The 26,632-nt window shown below is 37.5% G+C and overlaps 6 protein-coding genes across 8 annotated transcripts in view; 4 read left to right on the top strand and 2 right to left on the bottom strand.

Moving 5' to 3' along the window:
* The first annotated feature begins 80 nt into the window (after positions 1–80).
* LOC104805941 (putative pentatricopeptide repeat-containing protein At2g02150) lies at positions 81–6,639 on the top strand. Its single transcript, XM_010530660.1, has 11 exons — positions 81–2,521; positions 3,266–3,278; positions 3,836–3,941; positions 4,157–4,344; positions 4,505–4,628; positions 4,738–5,076; positions 5,208–5,370; positions 5,531–5,651; positions 5,745–5,807; positions 5,977–6,237; positions 6,330–6,639. Exons 1-11 carry the CDS (start codon positions 201–203, stop codon positions 6,429–6,431), a joined length of 3,801 nt encoding a protein of 1,266 aa, XP_010528962.1. The 5' UTR covers positions 81–200; the 3' UTR covers positions 6,432–6,639.
* Positions 6,640–6,714: 75 nt separating this feature from the next.
* On the bottom strand, positions 6,715–8,242 carry LOC104805121 (peroxidase 5-like). The gene is made up of 4 exons (XM_010529552.2): positions 7,966–8,242; positions 7,646–7,837; positions 7,358–7,526; positions 6,715–7,266 (listed from the first exon to the last, which is right to left on the bottom strand). The coding sequence occupies exons 1-4, from the start codon at positions 8,176–8,178 to the stop codon at positions 6,875–6,877; spliced, it is 966 nt and encodes a 321-aa protein (XP_010527854.1). The 5' UTR covers positions 8,179–8,242; the 3' UTR covers positions 6,715–6,874.
* Positions 8,243–9,608: 1,366 nt separating this feature from the next.
* Positions 9,609–12,578, top strand: LOC104805120 (graves disease carrier protein). Its single transcript, XM_010529551.1, has 7 exons — positions 9,609–10,511; positions 10,875–10,960; positions 11,044–11,251; positions 11,382–11,514; positions 11,762–11,946; positions 12,043–12,165; positions 12,258–12,578. The coding sequence occupies exons 1-7, from the start codon at positions 10,356–10,358 to the stop codon at positions 12,366–12,368; spliced, it is 1,002 nt and encodes a 333-aa protein (XP_010527853.1). The 5' UTR covers positions 9,609–10,355; the 3' UTR covers positions 12,369–12,578.
* Positions 12,579–17,726: 5,148 nt separating this feature from the next.
* LOC104805119 (plant UBX domain-containing protein 7) lies at positions 17,727–20,831 on the bottom strand. Of its 2 annotated transcripts, XM_010529550.1 has the most exons (11): positions 20,432–20,522; positions 20,171–20,319; positions 19,973–20,088; positions 19,771–19,884; positions 19,351–19,564; positions 19,147–19,224; positions 18,991–19,059; positions 18,751–18,894; positions 18,561–18,663; positions 18,156–18,430; positions 17,727–18,060 (listed from the first exon to the last, which is right to left on the bottom strand). In XM_010529550.1, exons 3-11 carry the CDS (start codon positions 20,026–20,028, stop codon positions 17,896–17,898), a joined length of 1,218 nt encoding a protein of 405 aa, XP_010527852.1. In that variant the 5' UTR covers positions 20,029–20,088; positions 20,171–20,319; positions 20,432–20,522; the 3' UTR covers positions 17,727–17,895. The 2 variants fall into 2 exon arrangements, with proteins under 2 accessions (XP_010527852.1, XP_010527851.1); XM_010529549.2 differs by lacking the exon at positions 20,171–20,319 and having other exon boundaries at positions 20,432–20,831.
* A 444-nt stretch (positions 20,832–21,275) lies between these two features.
* LOC104805118 (protein CHROMATIN REMODELING 19-like) lies at positions 21,276–25,373 on the top strand. The gene is made up of 12 exons (XM_010529548.1): positions 21,276–22,003; positions 22,304–22,421; positions 22,525–22,565; positions 22,644–22,894; positions 22,975–23,155; positions 23,299–23,484; positions 23,600–23,773; positions 23,909–24,067; positions 24,162–24,239; positions 24,348–24,484; positions 24,601–24,819; positions 24,923–25,373. Exons 1-12 carry the CDS (start codon positions 21,449–21,451, stop codon positions 25,083–25,085), a joined length of 2,262 nt encoding a protein of 753 aa, XP_010527850.1. The 5' UTR covers positions 21,276–21,448; the 3' UTR covers positions 25,086–25,373.
* Positions 25,374–26,344: 971 nt separating this feature from the next.
* The window catches only part of LOC104805117 (protein indeterminate-domain 4, chloroplastic), a 3,887-nt gene continuing 3,599 nt past the window's right edge, over positions 26,345–26,632 (top strand). Inside the window, exon 1 of one of the 2 annotated variants that reach the window (XM_010529547.2) lies at positions 26,345–26,419. The gene's annotated coding sequence lies outside the window, so the exon portion shown is untranslated. Of the gene's footprint in view, positions 26,420–26,490; positions 26,564–26,632 lie in introns of those variants that run through there. The other variant, XM_010529546.2, reaches the window with a different exon arrangement.

The raw sequence follows: 26,632 nt of genomic DNA, 5'->3' as shown, positions 1-26,632 counted from the left end.
CTTCGGCCCAGGCCCATAAGTTTATAAATCTACCGAAAAGCCGTACAGAGAAAATTGCGAGAAGAGAAAATGAAATCGTCGAAAGGACACAAAACCCAGAGTTCATAAACCCTACTTTCTCCCTCCTCTCCTTCTTCAGGTGCCATAGCTGAATAATAATACTTCGATACACCATTAGAGATGCTGTCTCTGACCTAAGGATGAAGCTCTTCTTATCCCTCTTCGCTATCTTATTCAAAATGCTCTTTTCTCTGCGCAACTTTTTTCACGTTAATCGAAGATTCCACGCCCATGTAAGCTGTTCTTCCTCCCCACTCTTTCGGAATCAGAGTCCATTCTCTTACAATCTACCATCCCAAACTTCCCTTATGTCTTGTCCATTCGTTTGGTTCACTAGTTTTCTCTGCCTTATACGGTACCCTTTCGTTAGTAAAAGCGGTTCTATTAGCTATTGCGAAGATCTCGATAGGGATTGGATCCGTAAAGTCGTTCAGCAAGACCTATGGGGTGATCCCAAAATGGAAAAGCTTTTCGATTCATCTTTGGCGCCGATTTGGGCGACGAGGGTTCTAGTTGAATTGAAGGAAGACCCGAGATTAGCTTTCAAATTCTTCAAACAGGCGAGAACCCGAAGTTGGTTTCAGCACACGACCGAATCGTATTGTATAATAGCGCACATTCTGTTTTGTGCCAGAATGTACTCTGATGCCAATAGTATCCTTAAAGAGATGATTTTGTCTAGAGCTGGGTTTCCAGGCTGCGACAGCTTTGATGTTCTATGGTCAACGAGGAATGTATGTGCTCCAGGTTTTGGGGTGTTTGATGCTTTGTTTAGTGTTTTGATCGATTTGGGAATGCTTGAAGAGGCGTGCCAGTGTTTCTCTAAGATGAAGAGGTTTAGGGTCTTTCCGAAAACACGGTCTTGCAATGGTTTATTGCATAGGTTTGCAAAGTTGGGAAAGACGGATGAAACCAGGAAATTTTTCAAAGATATGATTGGTGCTGGTATAACCCCATCGGTTTTTACTTACAATATAATGATAGACTATATGTGCAAAGAAGGAGACTTGGAAGCTGCCATAGGGTTGTTTGAACAGATGAAGCATAGGGGTCTGATTCCCGACACTGTCACTTATAATTCACTGATTGATGGGTACGGGAAAGTGGGTCTATTGGAAGACGTGGTTTATTTGTTTGAGGAGATGAAGAGTATGGGTTGTGAGCCCGATGTTATAACATATAATGCGTTGATCAACTGTTTCTGTAAATTTGAGAGAATGCCGAAAGCTTTCGAGTTTTACAGTGAGATGAAGCACAGTGGTTTGAAGCCGAATGTTGTGACTTACAGCACTTTGATCGATGCTTTTTGTAAAGAGGGCATGATGCATCAAGCTATCAAGTTTTTTATTGACATGAGAAGAGTTGGCCTTTTGCCTAATGAGTTTACTTATACTTCCCTTATTGACGCAAATTGTAAAGCTGGTCATCTCGCAGATGCTCTGAAGCTTGCAAAGGAGATGTTGCAGGCGAATGTTGAATTGAATGTTGTCACTTACACTGCACTTATTGATGGTCTTTGTGATGAAGAGAAGATGAAAGAAGCAGAAGAAGTTTTCAGTGCAATGCTGAAAGCAGGTGTCATTCCAAACCTTCAAATCTACACCGCTCTGATTCATGGACTTGTCAAAGTTAAAAATTTGGAAAGAGCTCTCGAGATCCTAAATGAAATGAAGGGAAAAGGCATTACGCCAGATTTATTGATGTATGGGACTATTGTTTGGGGTTTGTGCAATCAAGAGAAGGTTGAGGAAGCCGAGCTAGTGATGACTGAGATGAGGGAACTTGGAATAAGAGCTAATCCTGTAATTTACACAACGCTCATGGATTCTTATTTCAAGTCAGGCAAACCCACTGAGGGTTTGCATCTCCTTGAAGAAATGCAGAATCTAAGTATTGAGGTCACAGCTGTTACCTTCTGTGTTTTGATTGATGGATTGTGTAAAAACAATTTAGTTTCGAAGGCCATCAACTATTTTGAGAGGATAAGATACTTTGGTCTGCAACCTAATGTAGCGATATACACAGCCATAATTGATGGTCTCTGTAAAGATGATCGCATCGAGGCTGCAAAGGCCCTTTTCGAGGAAATGGTTGAGGAAGGGCTAGTTCCAGATACGACAGCTTACACTTCTCTTCTTGACGGTAATTTAAAGCATGGGAATTTTCAGGAGGCTCTGGCCTTATGGGAGAAAATGGCTGAGACTGGGATGGAGCTTGATTTACATGCCTACACTTCGATGGTTTGGGGATTGGCTCAATGCAATCAGTTACAAAGAGCAAGAGAATTCCTTGAAGAAATGATAACTAAAGGAATTATTCCTGAAGAGGTTCTGTGTATCGGTGTTCTAAAGAAATACTATGAGCTAGATTTTATAGATGAAGGTGTACAGTTGCAGAAGTATTTGATGGAGAACGGCATCTTGGATGGTGACTTCAAATATGCAGTTCCTAACATTCAAACCTGAATGTGCAAACTTTTCATCTCTATTAGCGGGTAATGAAACTTGTCCAAGCATTTAGATCCTAAGCTTACCTTTCTTCTTCTGGGGACAGAAGGAGAACAACCCGGGTATGAAAGCTCTCTCCTGAGCTTCTCAATCTTTTTCTCATCATAAACACCAATTGCAGCCACATATCCCAGCGGGTTAAGGATTAAAACAAGACAGCATACTTGATGGAGGTATCATACACTTTATATCACTGGATGTGGTGATGGTGAATGCGATCTGGCTTGGGTTATATGTAAAGTTAGGTTCTTTCAATGTGGATTTAGGGTCATTGAGAAATTACCTAGGATTTGAGCAAGTCCTCTTTGAGCCTAAAGCATTGCTCGTCCATGGAAGGTCGAGGAAAGTTGCAAGCTTTACCTAAATGGGAGTGGGGCTATAATCTTATGGAATGAATTCTCTGACAACAGACTCAGAAATGTTAGGAGAGCGAGGACAGGACCAAAACAGTTGCTGAAAAACCGAATAAGGAAACTGGAAAGCTTATCTGAAACTCATCTTCTGCCAGTCATGATGGTGAAACAGAGAGCATGACCTGATTAGGTTTGATGGTTTCTTCACATTGCTAAATGGTATGTCTTTATTCCATTATCTAATCATACACGCCAGTCTACATGGATAAACCTCGTATGGCATCTTATATTAACACATGTATTACCATATCTTTTACGAAGGGGTTGTCTTGTTTTGTTTGACAGGCCCGAGGTCAAGGTAAGAGAAGGAGTGAAAGCTGATCAATATGGTTGCTTGCGGAAGGGGTTAGGGTTCTTTCGTGATGAGTTTTATTGTTACATTTGCATATTGAATGGAGACTATAGGGGCCAACCCTAACTACCTTGTACATTTTTTGTCTTTGCACATTCAATTGTTATTATACGATGGCAATTTCTCTACCAACAAAATCTGTGAAATGTATGTATATATATCCTTTTAATGCGACAACAACGAAAAAATCACAGCATTCGTTATTAATTTTGGGCCAAGTAATTTCAAATAGATACAAAACCAAGAGTTTGAAAATATATATGTATACATGTATATTGATGAACTAATAACGTTTTAAGTAACAGAAATTAAAGTGTAAAAGATATATTGGAAAACCTTGGAGGGAGGAAAATATAAGGGTTGATGGGTAATCTTCCATCAACGAGACAAATGTTCTCGCATTTCATCAAGGGTAATAATGTCTTTTACTTCTTTTTTAAGGGTAAAATGGACATTTGATAATTGGTTATAATATTTTGGTGTATCACATAAATCATTGCGACCCAACTGGGTCATTTCTGGTGTTTTCCCCTCCTTCGGCGCACGATAAGCTCAGGTACGGTTTCAGGCTCGGATCCACTCTCTCCCCCCCTCCCCTCTATTTAGCCGGTAATCTCTCTCGTACTGATATACTGCCACTTTAGCACGAAGAACAAAGAATGATAGAACAAACGAACGAACGATCAATTCTAAGCTCGAGAGATGCAATTTCTCGAAGATCTTGCGTCTCTTGTTGTTACACCTGCGTTGGACAATGGTTGATTCTTGAATCCGCGGCTCTGATTATGGGTTTCTCTGGTTTTGTGCTTGATTCGGCTGCGAAGAAATGGGGGCTAGGGTTCCGGTGCAGCATTACAACTTGAGATCGGCCGATTCCTTCATCGGAAGCTCTCTCCACGACCTCAACACCGTGGATGGTCCGCCGGGAGATATTGACGGCATCGGCGGCGCCGTCGGTCGTGACGGCGTTGACGGAGACGGCTTGGACAACGCCGGAAATTCTGCTTCTGTAGTGAGTATTTTTCTTACCTGGTGTCAGTTATATATCCCTGGTTAGTTCAACCTTGAATTGAATTGTGGGTTTCACATGTTTTTGGCAAAAATTACCATAGTGAGTATCTGAGAACTATCCATGGATTTGGCAGTCATCAACTCGATTTGTGTTTGTTTAGGAGTGTATGCACGAATCGTACAGAAACGCTATTCAAATTCACAATGTAGGAGTTGAAGAGGGCCGCACTAGCATGGAAAACGACGGGTCTGCAGGGGCTGTTTACCCTATCCTAACCACAGAGGGTAATGATCGTGGACTACTTTATTAGCCTCTCGAATTGGCCTCTCGAGTTTATATGAACTGCTGAGCTTTTCGATTCATTAACATTTTGCAATGCTATTTGACTTATAGATGTTTCTCCGATTGAATCAGCAAGAGCAAGATTCCTGCAAATAATTGTGGACTACTTTATTAGCCACCATGTGATTGAAGTCACTGAGAACGAGGTTGATTATGTTACGGATTCAGGTCGAGAGAAAGTCAAGAGGAAGACGAATGATACACAATACCAAGGTGACCCACGGTATGCATTGCCGCTAATGTATGTTGCAAACTTGTATGAGACTTTAGTCAATGAAGCAAATGAGAGACTTGCTTCTTTAAATGGAATACGAGAGAAGACCATCGGGGTAGCTCTCGAAGCAGCAGGTGGGCTGTATCGAAAACTGACAAAGAAATTTCCTAAGAAAGGTAAACAATTGAAAGAGAGCTGAAAAGCAAAAAGTTTTGTCTTACCCCTTGCAGACAACAGAGATTCAGAGTTTGAGATGATTACAATTTTTTTTATAAGTGGATTTGTGATTCATGCTTTCCATATACAGGTACTTGCACGTATAGAAGAAGAGAGCTGGCAACTTCACTTGAAACAAGAACGAGGTTTCCAGAGTTGGTTATACAGGAAGAGAAACGTGTTCGATTTGTGGTGGTCAATGGTTTGGATATTGTGGAAAAACCAGAAAACATGCCTGCGGAAGATGCCGAATGGTTAGATGTTCAATGATCGGATTTTCCTGTTTTCAATCTAGTATGAATTTATCACCGTGAGCTCTGTTATTTGTCATTTATGGTTATCTAATTCTAAGCTTATCATTAGGGTTTCATGAATGTTTTTCAATCAATGCACCATTGAATATTGTCATCGCAGGTTTAAGCGTTTGACAGCCCGGACTGAAGTGGCTGTATCTGCTAGAGACTACAAGTTCTATTGTCCGCGACACAAGCACAGGCGTATTCCAAATTCCATGTCCAACATTCCTGGCTTGCCTGTAAGCGTTAATTTTCTCTCCTGAAGCAATCATCATTTCCTTTTTACCCTTTCCCAACTCGGCAGTATTGTAATTCCTATCTCTGTTCTGCAGTCATTCCCAGGGATAGACTCTTCAGCAATGGCCAACCCTAAAGGATTTCGTTCTGTTGGTGATGTATGTGTTTCTTCTCTGACTTAATCTCAAGCGCTTCTGATGTAGGCTTTATGTCAGTTATATAAAGCAATTGCATGTCGGTTCTAAGTGTTGAACATGAACAGATGTTTATTTACCTTTCCGATATGGGCACTTGAGCTTTTTATAAACCATCTTTTGATAATTGCAGGATCAAAGCCAACAGCAAACACCTTCCAAGCATCACATGTCACAGATGTCTCACCAACCTCAGTTTCATCAAACTATTCACCAGAGCCACCATCATTCTATTCACCAAGGAGGTCAGCACACCGCTCATTATTCCCAGGACCATCCTTCAAACATGCCCGAAATGGCTCACACCCACCAGTCGCCATCCATTTCTCAGCACATGGATTGCTTGCAACCCCTCACCGGTGGTCATATCACGACGGGCCGGTTGCATATCATGGTACGCCTTCTTTTCGTACGATATCAAACTCCGTGATCGATTTGAACTGTCTCTGTTGAAAATTTTGATACATTTGTTGTTGTAATCCACAGCCAAACAGCCCAGCGAAATTCTGCGACGAGTGTGGGGCACAGTACCTCAGAGAAACCTCCAAGTTCTGCTCTGAGTGTGGTTCCAAGAGGCTTGGAATATGATGCCACCCCAGCTCTTAAGATACGAAAAAGAAAAGCTTGCAATTGAAGGAGGAGAGGATTCAGAGAAGTACGCAATTACAGAAGCAGAGGCGGTTACTTGGCCAGAAAGCAACCGAGTTCTTTTGAGTTTAGTCTATGAGATATTTGGTCAATTGTGTACATAATAACTATGTAAATCTAATGTAACCCTCCCAATCCTGTCTTGTTATCGTTTTGAGCCATTTTTTGTTTCCAGTGACTTTTTCCTCCGATCACCAAAATGAAAAGTACCCATCTACTCAAAGACTATATTTTTTTTTTTCGTATAAGAAACAGATAAATTTAGGACAGATCATTAGGTGCAATTACATCACAGAATAAAAGGAATTAGACACAAAAGAAAAAGGACCACATAATTAAACATGTGAAACTCTTGATTCTTGGAGCAGACAAAGAGAACTCAGTTAATTCACGGCACTGCAGATCCGTCGGATTTGGCCGGCGGAGCCAGTGAGAGGGTCGATGTCTGCCATCTTTACCATTGCGGCGGCGAAATCAGAAGCGAACTTAGAAGGGTTTCTGCTATATTCCGACACAACACTGTCAGTGGCTGCTCCCCTGCCGAACAGGACCTGATCTGTCGCGAGAAGACCTTTCTTCTGCATCAAGTTTCTGTAGTAATTGTTGTCGAAAGAGTCAGGTGTCACCATGTCCAAATCCTCCATGTTCCTATCTCCCCCTGCAGCGGGGCACCTTGTCTTCCGAGTTGCGGCAAATCCTCTGTCGATATCGCTCGAGTTGTCGTAGAGCCTCTCCCTGAACAAGAAACATTGAGCTTTTCCTATCGTGTGAGCTCCTGCAATGCACATAGGTTTCTCTTGAGTCAAGCAATCTATACATATACGTATATAACCGTACGTGGGAATGAAATGATATGATGGACCGACCAGAGAGAGCAACGAAGTCTCTTGTGTCGAGACCCTTTCTAGAGAAGAGACGGGTGAGTTGGTCAAGACTGTCCTTAAAGCTAGGGAGCTCGCCTCCATCAGCCAGAGCCTTGAACGCTCTCGTGGAATCCCTCCTCCCGAGCTTCACTGTCCATTTCGGACCACCCACCTGGAAAAAAATACAGCATTTATAATTAAAGAATCCATGCATGAGCCGTTGTATATATCAAAACAATGCATTATATATATAGAGAACAAAAAAGGAAAATGGCGGGGTTGTGTACGGACGTATTCAGAAGCATCCCTAGCAGCGACAGTGAGGATATCAGCGCAAGAAACGACGCCTGGACAGATTTTATCGACTTGGGATTTAGCCTTTTCGATCACTTCATATCCTCTGACTGATCTGGAATTCGGCACAGCTTCTCTTTCGCTTTCCATTTTCGGAGTTGCCTCCAGCAAAATCGACGCATCGCAACCCTGCACGGATCAGAGAGAGCCGAAACACCAGACTTAGCTCATATACATATATGCATGTACATAAAAAAAAACTGTATATACGGTTAAATGTACACAAGAGAATGCATGTATGTAGAAAAACACGTTACATTGACAAAGCAGTCGTGGAAATGGAGACGGATGAGAGAAGCAGCCATCCTACGCTCACGAGCAATGGCGGTCCTGATGGAAGATCGGATCGTCGAGAGAGCATTCGGACAGGTTTGGTCGTAGAATGTCGGAGAAAGCTGCGCTCTATAAACTCCAAGCGAAACCATCATCATCACCATCCAGACAACAAACCCTAACGCAACTCTCACCATTTTTTCTCTACGCCTTAAGTATAAAAGAATAGAAAAAAATATATGTATGAAAATGTTTTTTGAAGACAAGCTGTAAACGAAGGAAGTTGATGGAGGAGATGAGAATCCATGGGAGGGAGGGTTATATATATGCGTTGTTAACGCGGAGTCGCTGTTCAACTATTGGATAGTTTCTTGATTGCATGAGGCAAAATGGCAACTGTGTCCCACTTCTCATTTTGTATTTTTGTCAACTTTTATTACTATTATTATTATTATTATTAATTTCTGTCACTGTGATTTTATGATTTCTTGGGTTTTCTTTCAGCTAGGGAAGATTTTGCTTGAGGAAAATTATATATTAAATCTATATATGCTTCATTGATCCGTGGTTGTGAACATATATATATATATGTATATATATTGTGAGATATATTTGTCTGTCGATAACAGTCGTAAATTACCATCTCTCGCTATATTTTTAAAAAATGATCAATTCTATATTATAATGGTCACGAGTTTTATGCAATGTGCGTGTGTTTTTATGTAAGATAAGTAAATTTGAAAACTATGAATTTACAAATCGGTTGGTGTTTTATTTTATGTGTGGAAGGAATCATAGATGACGCGCAAAAGTCAAATGAAATATCCTTAATAATTGAAATGATTAAAAAATTATTACAAAATGATTAGATTAATTTACCAAAAAAACGATTAGATTAAATCAAGGCACTATGTGTAGGTGTCTAATGCTATTTAAGGTTATATCTTTGACTCCATCCCACCACACGCTTTGGAATAATCCTATTTATTTATTTATTTATTGGTAAACAAAAATGTAAATTTTAAATGTTTGAATTTCATATAAAAAAAATGAGCAAATGGGCAAACTAAATGAAATTCCATAATAAAAAAATGGTGTACCAACGAATAACACAATAACTATCTTTGAAGAGATGAAAAAAAAAATTTATATATCCGAAATTTGTCGATAGAATCATACATAGAATTAACCGATCCCATACCTTCATATATTTTTAAGCTGTCGTTTGGACATGTTCGGATTCCTTCCGAGGTACTTTTGAAAAGTCAAACCTCATTATCAGTTTTTTTTATTTGTTTTAATAATTTCAGATTTCGTCATTGATTCTTTTGTCGTAATTTTTTTTTGTATTTTTTGCTTTTGTTTTTTTAGCTTGTAAAATGGAACAGGCTATTCTTTTTACAGTATCATTACCGAGCTCAAGTAATTAAGTTTAAATCATATGCGATTAGATAATTAATACTCTTAAAATTTTATCTATTCACTGGGCCCCGGAGGATTCGTTCCGTCAAAAAGTGACACGTGGCGGAGAATGGGGAACCTCCGTATGCTCAGTCACAGGGAATCCTCCCCCACCCCTATGCAACCTTTTTTTGTATTTCTTAAACCCAAAAAAAATGCGGGACCAATCATGAAACATAACAGAAGGCGAAGTTGAATCGGAAAACCTCCAAGTTTCCTCTTTTTCTTTTGGTTTTCCTTCCAAAAAAAAAAATTTGGACGGTTAGTCTGCTAAATCTTTTCGATTCTCAAAGATTCTCCCCAATTTTCGCCGATATCTTCGGTTTCTGCTGCTTTGTTTTCCCTGTTTTTCGGTAGCTTTCTTCTCCCTTGATATATATCAATTTCCCATTAGTTTTTCGTTTGGGATATTGTGATCAGGGTGTTGTTTTTTTTTCTTTATCTGGAAGCGGGTTTAGGTTTTGTGTGTTTTGAATTTCTGGGGTTCTGATTGATCTTTTGATCGATCGAATCTATTCGTGGGATTGGGATACCGGGATCTGGGACTCTGGTTTTGTAGGTTTTCGATCGGAATTCCTGAAAAATCTATTGAATAGGTCACGCGTTCGGATTGATCCCTCGATTGAGATATGGAAACGTGTTGATCAACGGGGGTTTGATCTTGTCGTAGTGTATCTCTACGTCTGTGGATGAATATTGTCGTGAAAAGGGAGGAGAATTTGCTTCAACACTTTGCAGACTCGTTTCTGGGTCTTCTAAGCCTGTCCGGTTTGTCTTTGAGAAAAAGATTTTCATTTGGCGTGATCCCTAGATATAGATGGGATAAGGTGTTCTTTCAGCTACAGGGTGGATAACTGAAAAAAAAAATTCTGAATCTGCTGGGCTTTTTTGGTGTGGTCGAAACTGGATTGAGATGGGTTCATCACAAGGCTCGACATTGTCGGCTGATGTGACGAGCCTTGTGGACGCATTGCCTGTTTTTGCCAAAACCCTAATCGCTGGAGGAGCTGCGGGAGCGTTGGCTAAGACTGCTGTTGCACCCTTGGAAAGGATCAAGATTCTATTGCAGGTGAATTCTCGCGTCTTTTGGCCTGCTTGTTTTGCATTCAGTATTTCCAACTGAACAGGAAAATTGACTATGTTAAGAATTCTGTTCTAAGTTCAGGTTGGTCTGTTTGATGGGTAGCTAGAGTTTTACCGGATATGAACTTCTTTTTGGATGGAGTCATGAATATATATCTTTGTGCCTATATGACATTTCACATCGAGTGGCGAACACTTTGGATGGATAGTGTTTTGTTTTGTATGATCTGGGATCTAGGTTTATTTGAATGAAGACAGCATATACCCAAGATATCGCTGACCATTACTGTATTGTTGGTGTTGCTGATCAACCAGTTTATGTTTCTTTTATTGCTGTTGTCAATATCAGACTAGAACTGAAGACTTTCGGACCCTTGGAGTGTACCGTTCTCTAAACAAGGTGTTAAAATGTGAAGGACCTCTTGGATTCTATAAGTAAGTTCCTAGACATTTGGAAGATGTATTTACTTTTGCAGCCACATGAGACTTTACTGAATCCTTGCATATTATTCTTGCAGAGGGAATGGGGCAAGTGTTATTCGGATTATTCCATATGCTGCCCTTCATTACATGACGTATGAACAGTATCGCAACTGGATTTTGGAAAAAAATATCCCCTTGGGTTCTGGTCCCATTGTTGATCTTGTGGCTGGTTCAGCTGCAGGCGGAACAGCAGTGTTATGCACATATCCCCTGGATTTAGCTCGTACTAAACTAGCTTACCAGGTATGTAAAAATATTTTTTGGGGGCTTTTAAATTTCTACACAAATGTTGATTGTTGATTGTTGTTTAACTGAAAATCACAGTCCTTTTGCTCTCTCTTCTTATTCATTCCAATTCCTTATGCTTATTTAGGTTTCTGATACAAGACAGAGTCTCAGGCATGGTGTGAATAACATTTATGGCCAACCTGCTTATTCAGGAATAAAGGAGGTTCTTGCAGTTGCATATAGAGAAGGAGGTTTACGGGGTCTATATCGAGGCATAGGTAAGTAAGCTCAAAAAGCTTACAGGCATAAAGCCGTGTCCTTGTTAGTGATACAATGTGAAAGTAATTGTGAAATATGGAATGTCACAGTCTTATGCTGCTGGTTTGATTGTTAATTTAGTTTAGTAACGGACTGGCGCTTTATCAAAATTTCACGCAAGAGAATGGGTTTGTGTCACACATCTTGCAGTTTTCTCCGACGTTTTGTTTGTTTTCTTTTCGCCTTATCTGTTTTTGTTTACTGCAGGGCCAACGCTAATCGGCATCCTTCCTTATGCTGGTCTGAAGTTCTACATATACGAGGAGCTCAAGAGGCACGTTCCAGAAGAGCATCAGAACTCTGTTCGGATGCATCTTTCATGTGGAGCAATGGCTGGCTTGTTTGGTCAGACCTTCACTTACCCTTTGGACGTCGTTAGAAGACAAATGCAGGTAAGTCAATGGATGATATAATCTATTCAAATTCCCAGATAGCGTAATCATGAATGTGAAATTGGGCTATTAAGGGTCAATAAGTGTTTTCGACAGGTAGAGAATCTGCAGGGAGAAGGAAACAAGCGGTACAAAAACACATTCGATGGGCTCAACACGATAGTCAGAACGCATGGTTGGAGGCAGTTGTTTGCCGGTTTAAGCATCAACTACATTAAGGTTAAGTTGAAATTTTCGTTTCATAAATGTTCCTTTTTTTTACATGTTGGCTCAGTTCATGATCTTTCTCAATTGATGTTGTTGTACGGTAGATTGTGCCGTCGGTTGCGATAGGTTTCACGGTGTATGAGTCTATGAAGTCATGGCTGCGGATCCCTCCACGTGACAGAAACCCAAACCCAAAACCAGCGTCTGTGTCTTAATCCCAAAGCTGTTTAGCTTCTAGCGGGTTCTGTTTCCGGTTTTTTTTTTTTTCTCTCTTTTATTGATTTGAACTTTGGAATCGTGAGGCTTTTATGCCATATCTATAAGTACTTTTGGTCCCTCTTCTTATAGAATTGAGAACACATGTTTCTGTGATTCATCGTCTTTTGTAACACTCGATAGAATACATTTATGTTACAGCTTAAACATCAGTTCTTGCCATTGGGACATAATAGAGCACCAAAGACGAAACACAGTTGGGGATTAGGATTAGGATTTAAACTCTTCACACTTTCGACTCTCTCCTCGTCACCAAGAGACTCCTCGTACTCGAGGTATTTCTTGAACAAGAAGTGTTGCATCTCAAAAGGAATGTATTACTCTCTCACATCAAACCCGACTGCTATTAGCTTATGGTGCGTACCTTCATCTTTTTCGGAGGGAGGCTCAAGCTGATAGCCCTCTCGAACAGGGACCTAGTCACGTCCACCTCTCCCAGCCGAATTTTCTTATGGAGAAGGAGAGTATACGAACTTGGTCAATATATACGCTCCATAAGTCTCTTCTCTTTGAACTCCGCTACTCCGGATTTGAACTCCCGCATAGCTGTCTGCGTCATGAATTCGTATTATGGATGCAGTGTACTGTGTACGTACTTCATATTCATTGTGGGCTTCTATATCTTTTTATAAGATAGGCCCATTATCATTTCGGCCTGCCCCAAATTTACAGTTTTCGGTATGCTTCGGTCCTTTTATTGTTTTTTTTTTTTTAAACTAGTGAGACCCGCGCGATGCGCGATTTATTCTTTTTTACTATTAATATAAAATATTTGTTATGTTGTTATAAAACATCGTTCATATGAATATAACAAAAATTATATATATATATAAAATATAAAATAAAAATTATAATATTTGTTAATATAAATTTAGTATAAATGATATAGATTATTTATTTGATTTAGAAAAAGTATATTTATAATATTAAAATATTAAATAAATCACGAATTTAAAGGAATAAAGGAGTAAGGAGACATGAGGATTATTGCATAGGTTATTTATAAGATTGCTCTCAATAATTTGTTCTAAACATGCTTATTGTTGATCTATTTATTTTAATCTCTGCAAAAATTATTTATAAGGTAATACTAAAAGTTATATTATTAAATATTATAGTTATCATTTGTTTTAAGAATAGTTAAATTTGCGTAGTTGTTATGATCATTTTTTTTATTAGGTTGACTTTTTTTATTTTTTCATAAATGATATGATGTGTGAGTGATACAAAACCTAAATCATAAAAGTCATTAGTTAACTTAATAAAGGGAAAGAATAATAAAAAATATTAGTTAACTTAATATAATAATAATATTATTGTATATCATACATATTTCATATTTAAAAGATAAATTAACCTAAAAATCACCAATTTTCGAAAAACTTTCATATAGATATAAAAACTTTAACAGTTTTTCTAACAATTATTTTATTCATTGTAAACAGATTCATGTTGCTAGATCATCTCATGTAAAAAAGTTTAAAAATATTGTTGTTATTTTTTAAATGAAAATTATATGTTTGAATTTATGTGATGGAGAATAGTACGGACATTGCAAATAAAGATTATATAAATGTATCATCAAAATCGAATAACGATATTTTGATTTTATTTGTAATTAAAGTAAGATTTGATAATTTTATTACAAAATGATATTTCGATAATATTACAGTAATGGTTTGATTAAAATAATAAATATATTTTAACTCTATTATAAACAGTTTATTGTAGATGTAAATTTTTTCGGCACACTTCAGTTTAATGTTCTTTTATAGTAAATCTTGTATTTTGCATAATATTTTACAATTTTAATATGTTGTGTATTTTTATATAAATTATTTTCAATATATTTTGTATGAAAAGAGTTGAGTATGAATTATTTTTTTCTGATCTCATATTTTGATAGTCCATTGAAGAATTAATGATTTATATGTAGATAATGTTGGTGGTGACTTTTTTGTCATTAAGTTTTTGTATGATTTAGAATTTTCAATTCCTTCTAAAGAAGAATTAAGATCGGTCTTTACAAATATAAAAATATAAAATATATTTGTATATAGATAAATACATAAATCTGTGTATAATTCTGAGTTCGATTTTTATATGTTTTACTCATTTATTATTATAATAATAATAATAATAAAGTATGTTATTAAATAATTTAAATATACTTTTTGAAATAAAAAATTTATTTTCAACAATATTATAAAGATTTTGATTAAGTTTTAAATTATATTTTATTTAAAAATTAAATAAAGTTTGATTGACTTATAATGCAATAAGATTTTATAAACTTTTTATTATAAAACTTTATTATTATAATGTTCTCGACAACTTAAATAATATGCATATTAAAAATATAAATAACTCATCTAAAACTTGTAAAAATATGATGAAAATTTTGTTTATGTAAATTTTGAGAAAAAGTAGAAAAGAAATTATTTTGTTTTAAATGCTATTAATATAAATATATATATGATATTATAGATGTATAATAAATTTTATTAAAAACAATAAATCAGTTTATCCAAATTACTTCCGTCCAATTATTTACCTTAACTATATTTCAAAATTTTATCATTTAGTTTTATATGATAACTTTTAAAAATTATCTAAAACCAAACTCATCTAATTTTTACGTTATGACAATTATCTACCCAATTTTTGAAAAATAAAATTCCAAAATAACCAAACATGTATATAATCAACATAGTTTCATTCCATCACACTCCTAATTTACATCGAACCGAATTCCAAGAGTCAAACCAATACATATCAATGCCTCATGTTTTTAGTAATTAGGAGTCAAAAACCACATAACTTCAACTATCTGCAAACACAGAAAAATACTTTTATTAAGAATCTCATACCAGTGAAGCCCGACCAGTGACCTGGCCATAAAAAGATCTTATCCATAACTCGGTCAGTGAAACCCGATTTTTTATGCAACACAACACCAAATCGAATAACTTTTCAAATTTGAGAATTGTAGAATTGTAATCGCTACCATAAGAATCACTCTTAAGAAGTAAAATGTTTCTATTAACTCAAAACTATAGCAGACAATCTTCTGAAACCCTATATTTATATGAATGAATGAACAATCGAATTAGAGAAAATTTGGAATCTGCTAACACCTCATATTTGTTGCTTCCACAAATTTCTCTCTCATTCTCAATAATGAAAACATTTTATTATACATTAACACTCATACAAACTACTTGATTTCATCCGAAACCGAATGTATGTATGTATATATGTATGTGTGTATTTTTTATATAATTTATATTTTATATTCGATTGTTAATTTGTGTGTACGTATGGATATATGTGTATATATGTATGTATGTATGTATACATATGTGTATGTGTTTTTATCATTTATATTTTATATTTGATTTTTAATTTGTGCATGTATGTATCTATATATTATTAAACTATCACTAATTTTTTCTCATGAAAAAAAATAGCATAACGCTACAATCTTTAACTTTCGATTACAAATTTTCTATCTTCATAACAACCACTTTTCTCGAATGCAAAACTGCCTTATCTCGAGTTCTCAATTAAGTTTTTTGAGTACACATTTACCCCTTCTTGAGTCCGCAACCATTTTCGAGCTCACCTATTTAAGGCATAACTTTGTACCAAACTTAAAACATTTGCCCCTTTGTAACATTTTTTCATCTTTATACTCTGTATATATCTTTTCTATATTATGTATACTTAATGAAATTGACATTCATCTATTCATCTATATATATCTATGTATTCTTTGATTTGGGTTACATGAACATGAATGTCAATTTTTTAGTGACAAAAAAAGTGTTTAAAACTCATCAAAATCTGAGTTTATGATACCAACGACTGAAGATGTTTCTTTTCTTATAATACAAATATAAAATAGAAAAAAATACAAACATATATATACATACATACGTACATACACAAATATAAACACTTGTATACATATGTTTGCATATTTTTTATTAAACGTGTCATATATTTTTTTAAAACCTATTTTTTTTCATGAGAAAAAATTAGTGATAGTTTAATAATATATAGATACATACATGCACAAATTAAAAATCAAATATAAAATATAAATGATAAAAACACATACACATATGTATACATACATACATACATATATACACATATATCCATACGTACACACAAATTAACAATCGAATATAAAATATAAATTATATAAAAAATACACACATACATATATACATACATACATGTGTATATGTATCAATATGGGGTCCGATGGCTAAAAAAACTTGGTCACTTCTGCGGATGTTTCAATTGACGGATGTTTTCAACACAAAAATATTATTTTGTATATAAAAATATTTAAAGATATTAAATAACTAAAATATATAGTATATAGATTTGACTATATGCTGTTCACATTTCAAAAACCTTAGGCAACAAACCATTTTGAAAAATTACAACGTTCATGTTTAAACATATATAAATGTAACCATTACACACCCAAATTTCATAATAAAAAAAAAACCATTACATAAGCATATACATACATGTGCAGAAATATTGAAGATAAAACTTCACACGCCCACTCGCTTCCAAAGTCCACGAACTAATATCTTTGTGGAGCAACAACAATGAAGAAAGAGACGAGGCACAGAAACCAATCTCACCGAAATTTTTCAATGCGTTCGAACTTATATCATTCGATATAGTGGGCAAATACATTTACTCTAATAATAAATATGGTGTAGTGGGTTAATCAATAATATGCGTTTTTTCATATTATTAGTGGGCACTAAATATTTTTCACCACAAAAAATATAAACATCCACTCCTGTTATTATTTATCTCATATTTTATTACAGCTATTATTGCTTATTTGTATAGTAGACGTTTTTTCCACACTCATTAATCATATTTATGTAAATAAAATTTTAAATAATAAATAATAAATAAAAATAAATGACACCTAGATGATGAGGTGGAGGATGAGGTGGTTTCACCACAACTCTTTAAACTCCTTTATTAATATATATAGATTTTGAAGTACATATATGTATGACATAGATTTACCATAATAATTCATGTATTATTTTTTTATTAATCACTTTTTTAAACTTCTCATTTAATATATATCATAATAACTTTTTTTATATATCCAATCAAAATTTAAGAAACATCCACCTAGGATGATGAGGTGGCTTCACCACAATCCTTTAAACTCCTTTATTAATATATATAGATTTCGCCTGGATAATAGATTCTTTACACACAAAAAAAAAAAAGAAAAAAAAAGCATATGAGTAAAAGAAATTGGATAATAATCTTAAACAAATAATTCCCCTATGGTCGAGCAGTCATCAATTTTTCATATTGAGAAATGTAGAGAGAGAAAACTATGAACAAAAATGTCTCGTACAACAGAACAGAAAAACCAAACAAGATAAAAAAAAAAACAAAACAAAGACATCACTCCCAAGTAACGGAAATCATGGAATTGGCGAGGCCAGATTGCTCGAACGTTAAGATAGACTCATAGTCGAGAGTGTTCGCCGTACCAGGGATCGCCTGCGTCAGCTTGAATGGCTTCCTCTCCCATCCCTCCATCTGGGAATAGCAGAACGACCACAGAAGCTGGCTCACGATGAAAGAAGAACAACATCAGAGTCTCAGACACAAGACAGATCAAGCAAATTCCTATGTGAAACCCTGTTTGTTTAGATATGAACCTGGATAGGATCGGTTTTGAGGAAGTTCCTCTGGAGCCTCCGCCCATCGGGAAGACGAACACCGACTCTGCATAGAATGCTTCGGTCCCCCTTTGGCTCTTCTGGCAATGGTGGGTATGTGGGCATGGCGTTTGATGAAAAAGTTTCGTCTTTTTCAGGCAATGTCGAGGTTTGCTCCTCGGGTATGGCTGCTTCCTCTGATGATTCTTCCATGTTCTCCAGTGAAGCAGCCAATGCCCGTTGCAGTTCCTCATCTTCTTCATTCGTGATATCCACTGTTTGAACAAAAAAAATGATGCATGAATCGGTAAAGGATGAGACTTTGGTGACTATGATTGTGTACTCATGCGTGAAACAATATCAAGTTTCGGAATTTGGCAACAGTTTGGTGGAATTTTAACCGACCTTTGGCTTTTGAATGAGGAGTCAATGAACTGGCTCTTGGGCGCTTCTTAGATAAAGCAACAAGATGTTCCCGAGGGCCGCCATCCATGAACGGTACCAAATCCTACAAATTGCAGCACATATTGTTATTCCCTGAAAGTACGATTTCATATTCGGACGCCGTAAAACAGGTGTAATGTGATTTTTTTACCTCTAGCAATCTCTCTGGATCAATCATTCCACACCACAGACGCATCTTTTGGCCAGTGGTCGGATCAATTACAAGCACCACAGGAATGGATTCAAGCTTGTAATATGTGCAAACCTTCCTACCCTCCGTTGTATCTTCATAGACCTATAGTGTACCCAAAAAAAAAGATTTTTTTTAATCACAGTTTATCTACATTGTAAGAGATTCTCGGTTGAACAAGACGATGGGTTTTACACTGACCTGATAGAAAATGAAGTTGGCTTTGATGGTTTGGGAAACAGCCTCATTTGCCCATGTGTCTCGATTAAGCTTGAGAAGAAGCATTTACATAAGACAAAGGGTTAGTATATAAGAACTGAGATTATAAGTCCACGGTACACAACTGTTGAGAGTTACCATATGGGAGCTAAACTCCGTTGTAGACTGCAGATTGACAATAAGCCATTTATCCTGAGCAGAAGCAGCTGATTTAGCCTGAACAAACAAAGGCGGTTAGAGAAACTATGCAAAGGGCAATTACTAAGGTGCTGACTTATATTTGGGTGGATGATTGTATGAGGTGAAAGGAAGAGACATACATACAGAAGAGCTGATAGATACCTGTTCAAATGATCCGCTAAACATCAGGTGGAAAGGAGGACGGTACAATGAGGCCAAGCTGTCTCGAGGAGTGGCCACCTCAGATCCCGAGGCTGATGCAGAGGAAGCTCCCTGGTCTGGTTCCCAAACCCCAGGGCGTTTTGCCTCATCGCCAAAGTTACGGAATGCAACCAAAGAATTTGACTCTTGCCCAGAATTCCCTGGCCTCACAGCCCTATTACAAATGCAAGCGAGCTATGAGTTGTTGAACAAGATATCAATCATATGGACAGAAAGCAAGATTCTACAATATATCATCACAATCAGTGTGGAATACACACAACATGCAAGTTATCATCTGCAAGCATTGAAGGCCGTCACAGGAAGTAGTCTCCAAAAATGGAAACAAGGATGAGATCACAAAAAGGAAGAGGCTTTTACCCATAATACATCGAGTCGCCATAAAGGGTCTCTCTCACCACTGGTAAAGGAGGGCGGACTTCGTCTGATGCATCATTCTGTGGTATGTTTTCATCGGCTATGTTTGATGCTCCCCTAAGAAAACCAAAAATGAGATAAATCAATTAGAAATCTTTCTGACTCAGTAATTGGTAATGCAACTTTTAAAGCAAGCATATCATACCACCATGACTGATCAGCCACAGGGTTCGCAATGGATTGTGGCTGAGATGGAAGCATGCCACCTTCGCTTCCAACGTAAAAGAGCTGGATTGCTTCCTCAAGTTTCCAGCTAGTTGCCTGTTGATAACAAATTCTGTCACTGAGTTTCTTATACTCAAAGTAATGATGATAACCATGGAAGATTGGAGTTAGCAAGTACGTGCTAATACACGGAGTCAAACGAGAATGATCACCACCTCCCCGCATCTAAATCTCAATCCGGGTTTCCAAATTCCAACTCGGCAGCTCGGATTGTTTCATCTGAAACTAAACCCTAATCCGGAAACCCCAGAAGCAAAAACCTAAACCCTGGAACCGATAAACCTAAACTATAATCAAATTCTTTCACAATAATCCACGAGCAGTTCTTAATACCCAGTACAAACAATTCAATAGCTTAAATCAGTAACAGCCAACTAACCTGTAAGAACTGCCGGGCGGTATCGGCGGTCTGTCCGACAGCGATCTCAAGGAACGAAGAGACCAACCTCTGTTGGTCACTTGCAGACAACATTCCCTCCATTGCAAGGCAAAAATACCAAAGAACCTCAATCGCTCCTAAAGCTCCCTAATCCTTAGAACCCGGCAGACCAACAGACTCCAAATTTTTCAGAATGACCCGAGGGAAAGAAGCACAACCCTTGATTTAGTACCAAAGATTCATGCTTTCTACAGGAAACCGGGATCGGGAGAAGATCGGATTAAATAGAGAACTCGAAGAGTGATCAACAAAAAAAAGGAAAAATAAAAAGTAGAATAATGGAAATCCAGCGAGAAGCAACGGCAAACTAGAAATTCCGGCAGAATATCAAGATATACACATATTTTCCTTATGTTGATTCGTATCTTGTTGGGATTTGTTCCTTTGGAAAATACTGTTTTAGCCTTCCCAAAGTACAGACAACTTCGATAGAGCTAATGTTGTTTTTGACATTTTGCCAAAAAAAACTCTTCGGGTCATGATTTTGTTGAAGCCTATATTTAATCTTAAGCAAGTCATATGATTAAATAAATTTATGATGGCGTTATTTTAAGAAACATGACATGATGCAGTCGTGATTTTTGTTATTATTTTCCTAGTTTAAGTTTTGAACCTATTTAAAAAAAAAAAAAAGGAATTACGACTTACGAGGTCTGTCGGCATCATGGACTTCGTGTTGGGCTGTTGGGCCGGGTAAGTGGATCGACCCGGACGGCCCAAATAAATATCCCGTGCAATAAAATTGTCGCCCGCGCACTTGGCTGTTTTCATCGTGCCGCTCTTTCTATTAGAACACGTAGTCAGTCTTGCTCTTTCTTGGCTTTCCCTTCCGAGAAATGCATTGCTGAGTACAAATGGCGTATCTTCTCCCCCATTGATTCCGACACTGCTTCCCTAGGGTTTCCTGTGATATCGCGCCCAAAATTGATTGATCTCTCGGCTTCTACTTTGCTCTGGATGAGAAATTCTCGGGCTATGAACCGCGATTTCGATGAAATCTCCGAGGAGGAGTGGTCCCAGTACTCCTTCAACCCCTCTCGAGTGCTCAAGCGGCCACGAACACCGAACAGCACGCGATCGGAGAATCCGCCACCTTCTATTGAATCGTTCACGTTCAAGAGATCGCTAGCGGCGCCGGAGAACAGCGGCGATTGCGTTGAGGTGCAGAACTTGGGAGATTCGGATTCGGAGGAGAAGAACACGAATGGGGAGGATATTTTGTTAGAGGACGAGGAGTTAGAGGTGGTGACTCGAGCCGGTCGCGCTGGTCGGCGGTTTGTGGTGGAAGACGAGGAAGTGAGCGACGACGGTTTTGATAACGAGATTGAGCTCAATTCCAGCGAGGAAGAAGCTGACGGAGGAGGAGATGATGATGTTGTTGGGAAGGCACTGCAGAAGTGCGCCAAAATCTCGGCGGATCTTCGGAAGGAGCTCTACGGTAGTTCTTCAGGGACTACAACTTGTGAAAGGTACTCTGAAGTGGAAGCTTCTACCGTGAGGATCGTCACACAGGTATCGGGAATACCAATCTTCTGCGGAAGTTTTCTTCTTCTTTTTCCCTGGGATTGTGCTTGAAGGAGGTTTCTGCTCTTTGGGTTTTTTTTTTTGCTTTACTTGTCAAGTTCTATTAGTGTTAAGAGTTTTCTTCCTAAACTAATAGAGGGTTTGATTACCTGCAAACTGGAAGGGAAATACGCCATCTTTGTGTATATGTTGTTTCTGGTTTTTTCCACTCATATCTTGATGTGGAATCTCCCATAGATTATACAATCTTCCCACTCTTTTCATGGGTTGATTTGATCATGATGGCAGACAGATATTGATGAAGCCTGTTGGACTGAAGATTCTGATTTTCAGCCTCTACTCAAGCCATACCAGTTGGTTGGTGTTAATTTTCTTCTTCTGTTGTACAAGAAGGGCATTGGGGGAGGTAAACATTTCTTTTTAGATTGGATCTCATGGTGTTTTCCGGTGGTTGGCATCTATTTTCCAGTTGGAGTCTGAATATGATATATATTTTACTTTACTCGCAGCAATTCTGGCCGATGAGATGGGTCTTGGGAAGACCATTCAGGTGCATTATGCTCTATTTTTTTCTCTTGCACCAGTGGTCTTTGTTTGGTTATCAGGCTAATACTGCTTTCTTTTACAGGCGATTACATATTTGACCCTTCTAAAGCACTTGAATGATGACCCTGGCCCCCATTTGGTTGTATGTCCTGCCTCTGTCTTGGAAAACTGGGAGAGAGAACTCAAAAGATGGTGTCCCTCATTTTCTGTGCTCCAATATCATGGGGCTGCTCGAGCAGCCTATTCTAAAGAATTGAGTTCTTTGTCAAAAGCTGGAAAGCCGCCGCCATTTAACGTGCTTCTTGTGTGTTATTCACTATTTGAACGTCATAGGTACAACTTAAAGTAGTGTTGATGGGCTTTTTCTCTGTGGTCCGGGTGAACATGTTACTCATAAACAATTGCTATTGCAGTGAACAACAGAAAGATGACCGTAAAATACTGAAGCGTTGGTGCTGGAGCTGTGTATTAATGGATGAAGCCCATGCTTTGAAGGATAAGAACAGTTATAGGTGGAAAAACTTGATGTCTGTGGCCAAAAACGCAAATCAGCGTCTGATGCTGACAGGAACGCCTTTACAAAATGATTTGCATGTACTATCGATTCCACTTGACATATTATTACCTAATATTCAAGACATCTATTTGTCGTCATTTGATGCGAGTCTTTAGCTCTTAACCTTCTAATTTACTTTTTTTTTTTTTTGCGCTTATTCTTGACCTGGTAATCTATGCAGGAATTATGGTCGTTGTTGGAGTTCATGTTACCCGATATCTTTTCTACGGAAGACGTTGACTTGAAGAAACTCTTGAATGCAGAAGATACTGAGTTGATAATTCGCATGAAATCTATCCTAGGTCCCTTCATCTTGAGGCGTTTAAAATCTGATGTCATGCAGCAACTTGTTCCAAAGATTCAACGGGTATGGGTATATCTACGTATCCAGTTACAGGGTATAAACTTTGAAGCTGAAATTTCTCATCATTTTCCTCAATCATTTCTGCTCGCTGAATGAAGCAAAGGACAAACCAATGCAGGTTGAGTATGTATCTATGGATAAACAGCAGGAGGCTGCATATAAAGAAGCAATAGAAGAATATCGAGCTGCTTCTCAAGCACGACTTTCGAAGCTTTCTTCAAAAGACTTGAATTCTATTGCAAAGGCTCTCCCAAAGCGTCAGATTTCAAATTATTTTACTCAATTTCGGAAGGTATATGTTCTATTATTCGTAGTTTCAAGACCAATTTCAATTTCAGCGAGTATTCTGTTTAAGATTGACACAATTTTCTTATTATGCCGTTTATGATCTTTTTACCGTGTCTGTATCAATTTTTGGGTTTTTCAGATAGCAAATCATCCATTGTTAATTAGACGGATATACAGTGATGCGGATGTAGTCCGCATTGCTAAGAAGTTACATCCAGTTGGTGCATTTGGATTTGAGTGTTCCTTGGAAAGAGTAATCGACGAAATTAAGAGCTACAATGATTTCAATATCCACAGGGTAAATCATCTCTGCTTTTCAGATATTGTTTTTTTTTTGTGTGTACGTATCCAGTCTAGCGTGCGTGAGAGTAAATTGGAACTGCATTTTTCAGCTCTTGTTCCAATTTGATGTTACTGATTCCAAAGGAACCCTCTCAGACGAGCATGCTATGCTCTCAGCAAAATGCCGGGTATGCTCCAATTCTTCCATATCTATATATCTATCCATAAGGTACATATATGTCAGCTAAATGTGCTCATGACCTGGGAAGTGAATGGCAATGAATGTTTTGTTTCAGGCATTGGCTGAATTTCTCCCATCGCTGAAAAAAGACGGCCATCGAGCTCTAATTTTCAGCCAGTGGACGTCAATGCTCGATATCCTAGAGTGGACTCTTGATGTTATTGGTGTCACGTATAGAAGACTCGACGGCAGGTAAAAAAAACTATACTTTATACGAACATATGGTACCCTCTTCAAGACTCAACCTTGGCGAATGTGTTATAAGATCTGATTCAGATTCTGTGTGTTAAATCGTGTGTGAACGCAAGTACACAAGTCACAGACAGACAAAGCATAGTAGACACGTTCAACAACGACAGATCAATATTTGCATGTCTGTTGTCGACAAGAGCAGGGGGACAAGGTCTGAACTTGACAGGAGCCGATACGGTCATCATTCACGACATGGATTTCAACCCACAAATAGACAGGCAAGCTGAAGACAGATGCCATCGCATCGGCCAATCAAAGCCCGTCAGTATCTACAGGTACTTATATCCGTAAAACCCGACCCCCCATATCACTGCTTTCTTCTTCTTTTTTCGATCCTCCACCCACAAATACGGGTAATCGATGACGTGGATGATGCAGGCTGGTGACGAAAGGAACGGTGGACGAGAACATTTACGAGATTGCGAAGCGGAAACTGGTTCTGGACGCGGCGGTTCTTGAGTCGGGAGTGGACCTAGATAACGGCGGAGACACGCCTGAGAAAACTATGGGTGAAATTCTTTCCTCCCTTCTTATGGGCTAAAAGGATTCATGTGTCATCATCATTACAGCTTTTCAGGGGGCTATATCAATGAGAAACTCAATTCCATGAAATGGACGTAAAAACAGATGAAAACGAAGCAATGCTAACCTACAGATTATTATATATAAGATCAATCATCAATTCATCTCTTTTGTTCTAACGACTATAATTATCCACCTTTCCTCTACTCTTCATGCTACTGTTTTCTGTATGGTCATACGTATGTATCCATGCATGCATGTACTTGTTTTTATGTAGTTTGTTATCTATCTTGTACCTTGGGTTGCATTGTTTTATCCTTTCAAATTATTCTCAACCATGAGTGAAAAAAAAAAAGAATTGTTTAGATCCATGAAATGAATTTATTATAAATATCAATTTAAAAATGTCTCTACGGGAGAAGATTTTTGTATAATTGACATTTAAAACTGCGATTCATTAATTTTAAGAATAAAGCAAATGGAACTTAAAAATAGTATTGGGCTTTTGCCGAAAAAATTAAAATAAAAAATAATGGGCTACTGCCTAGACATGTACTAGGCTTTGTACAAAAAAATTATCCCAAACTTGATATATTAAATATAAAAATAAATGGCCCAATCAAAAGTCCTAATCCCAAGCCTAGCCCCAAAACCCATTTAAAAAAAAGTCGTGGCCTCGCGCTCTAGAATATCATGTTAAAAAAAAGTCGTGGGAATCAGGATCATCATGTGTCACATTTTATTGAAAGCAATTTGATGGTTTTATTTGTTAGTATTTACAATTTGTTATAATCATTCATACCAAACAAAAAATTGTTACAATCATATTATGTTTTAGCTTTTTCAATAAAAATTAATGCTAACCGAGTAGATAAAAACAAACAATAATACGTCGAGGTATATATGCATGATACCCAATAAAACACTTCAAACACACGCGCATACTTGTGTGTGAATACGTGCATATACGTGGATATATCAAGTTATCAATATTCCATATATGTGAGAGATGAAATTATAATAAAAAAAAAATCTCAAATTTAGATAAAGAGAGAGCGAGGGTTTTGTCTTGAAGCCACGAGAAAGATACGAATCGAGAGAGAGAGATGTGGCCCCCGACCAACGTCGCATGTTGACACATTTCACCGTTTTAACAGTGACATTCAAACCGTCTCAATCTGATGGTAAAAAAAAAAAACTTCACACACATTTTTTTTAATTAAAAAATGGGAGAGAGAGAAAGGGGGGGGGACCTTTTGCCTGCAAATTTTAAGATCACATATGATTCAATCAAGGATAAAATAAGAAGAAGAAAACAAGAGGGAGGGAGAGAGAGAGAGATAGGGCTTCGAGGTATGTGTGTGTCTTGTAGATGTCCAGACACATGTTTACACATATATATGCATGTATATAATATTTGACTGTCTTGTTCTTCTTCTTCTTCTTCTTCCACATCTTCTTCCTCCTTATCATCATCAACTCTTTGGTTCTTTCTAGGTACCGATTTTATTTTTTTCTCGCTTTTTTGACCTCTTTCTTCTTGGTTCTTTCTTCCGGTCGACAGTT

This window comes from Tarenaya hassleriana, unplaced genomic scaffold, assembly GCF_000463585.1.
Source record: "Tarenaya hassleriana unplaced genomic scaffold, ASM46358v1 Cleome11, whole genome shotgun sequence".
NCBI lineage: Eukaryota > Viridiplantae > Streptophyta > Magnoliopsida > Brassicales > Cleomaceae > Tarenaya > Tarenaya hassleriana.
Note: the sequence above shows the minus strand (reverse complement) of the source record. Positions and strands in the feature narration are given on the sequence as shown.

Bases quoted from the DNA above. Each gene is read 5' to 3' on its own strand.
- LOC104805941 (XM_010530660.1), top strand. From the start codon at position 201: ATGAAGCTCTTCTTATCCCTCTTCGCTATCTTATTCAAAATGCTCTTT. The intron at 5,077-5,207 runs GTAAACAATTGA...TTCCATATACAG, and splicing joins AAAGAAATTTCCTAAGAAAG to GTACTTGCACGTATAGAAGA. The intron at 5,652-5,744 runs GTAAGCGTTAAT...TCTGTTCTGCAG, and splicing joins CCAACATTCCTGGCTTGCCT to TCATTCCCAGGGATAGACTC.
- LOC104805121 (XM_010529552.2), bottom strand. From the start codon at position 8,178: ATGGTGAGAGTTGCGTTAGGGTTTGTTGTCTGGATGGTGATGATGATG. The intron at 7,527-7,645 runs GTCCGTACACAA...ATTTTTTTCCAG, and splicing joins CTAGGGATGCTTCTGAATAC to GTGGGTGGTCCGAAATGGAC. The intron at 7,267-7,357 runs GTCGGTCCATCA...TGTGCATTGCAG, and splicing joins AGACTTCGTTGCTCTCTCTG to GAGCTCACACGATAGGAAAA.
- LOC104805120 (XM_010529551.1), top strand. From the start codon at position 10,356: ATGGGTTCATCACAAGGCTCGACATTGTCGGCTGATGTGACGAGCCTT. The intron at 10,512-10,874 runs GTGAATTCTCGC...TGTCAATATCAG, and splicing joins GGATCAAGATTCTATTGCAG to ACTAGAACTGAAGACTTTCG. The intron at 10,961-11,043 runs GTAAGTTCCTAG...TTATTCTTGCAG, and splicing joins GGACCTCTTGGATTCTATAA to AGGGAATGGGGCAAGTGTTA.
- LOC104805119 (XM_010529549.2), bottom strand. From the start codon at position 20,533: ATGGAGGGAATGTTGTCTGCAAGTGACCAACAGAGGTTGGTCTCTTCG. The intron at 18,664-18,750 runs GTAAAAAAATCA...TGCAATTTGTAG, and splicing joins ATCCAGAGAGATTGCTAGAG to GATTTGGTACCGTTCATGGA. The intron at 18,061-18,155 runs GTTCATATCTAA...ATCGTGAGCCAG, and splicing joins TCAAAACCGATCCTATCCAG to CTTCTGTGGTCGTTCTGCTA.
- LOC104805118 (XM_010529548.1), top strand. From the start codon at position 21,449: ATGAGAAATTCTCGGGCTATGAACCGCGATTTCGATGAAATCTCCGAG. The intron at 23,156-23,298 runs GTACTATCGATT...TAATCTATGCAG, and splicing joins CTTTACAAAATGATTTGCAT to GAATTATGGTCGTTGTTGGA. The intron at 23,485-23,599 runs GTATGGGTATAT...AAACCAATGCAG, and splicing joins TTGTTCCAAAGATTCAACGG to GTTGAGTATGTATCTATGGA.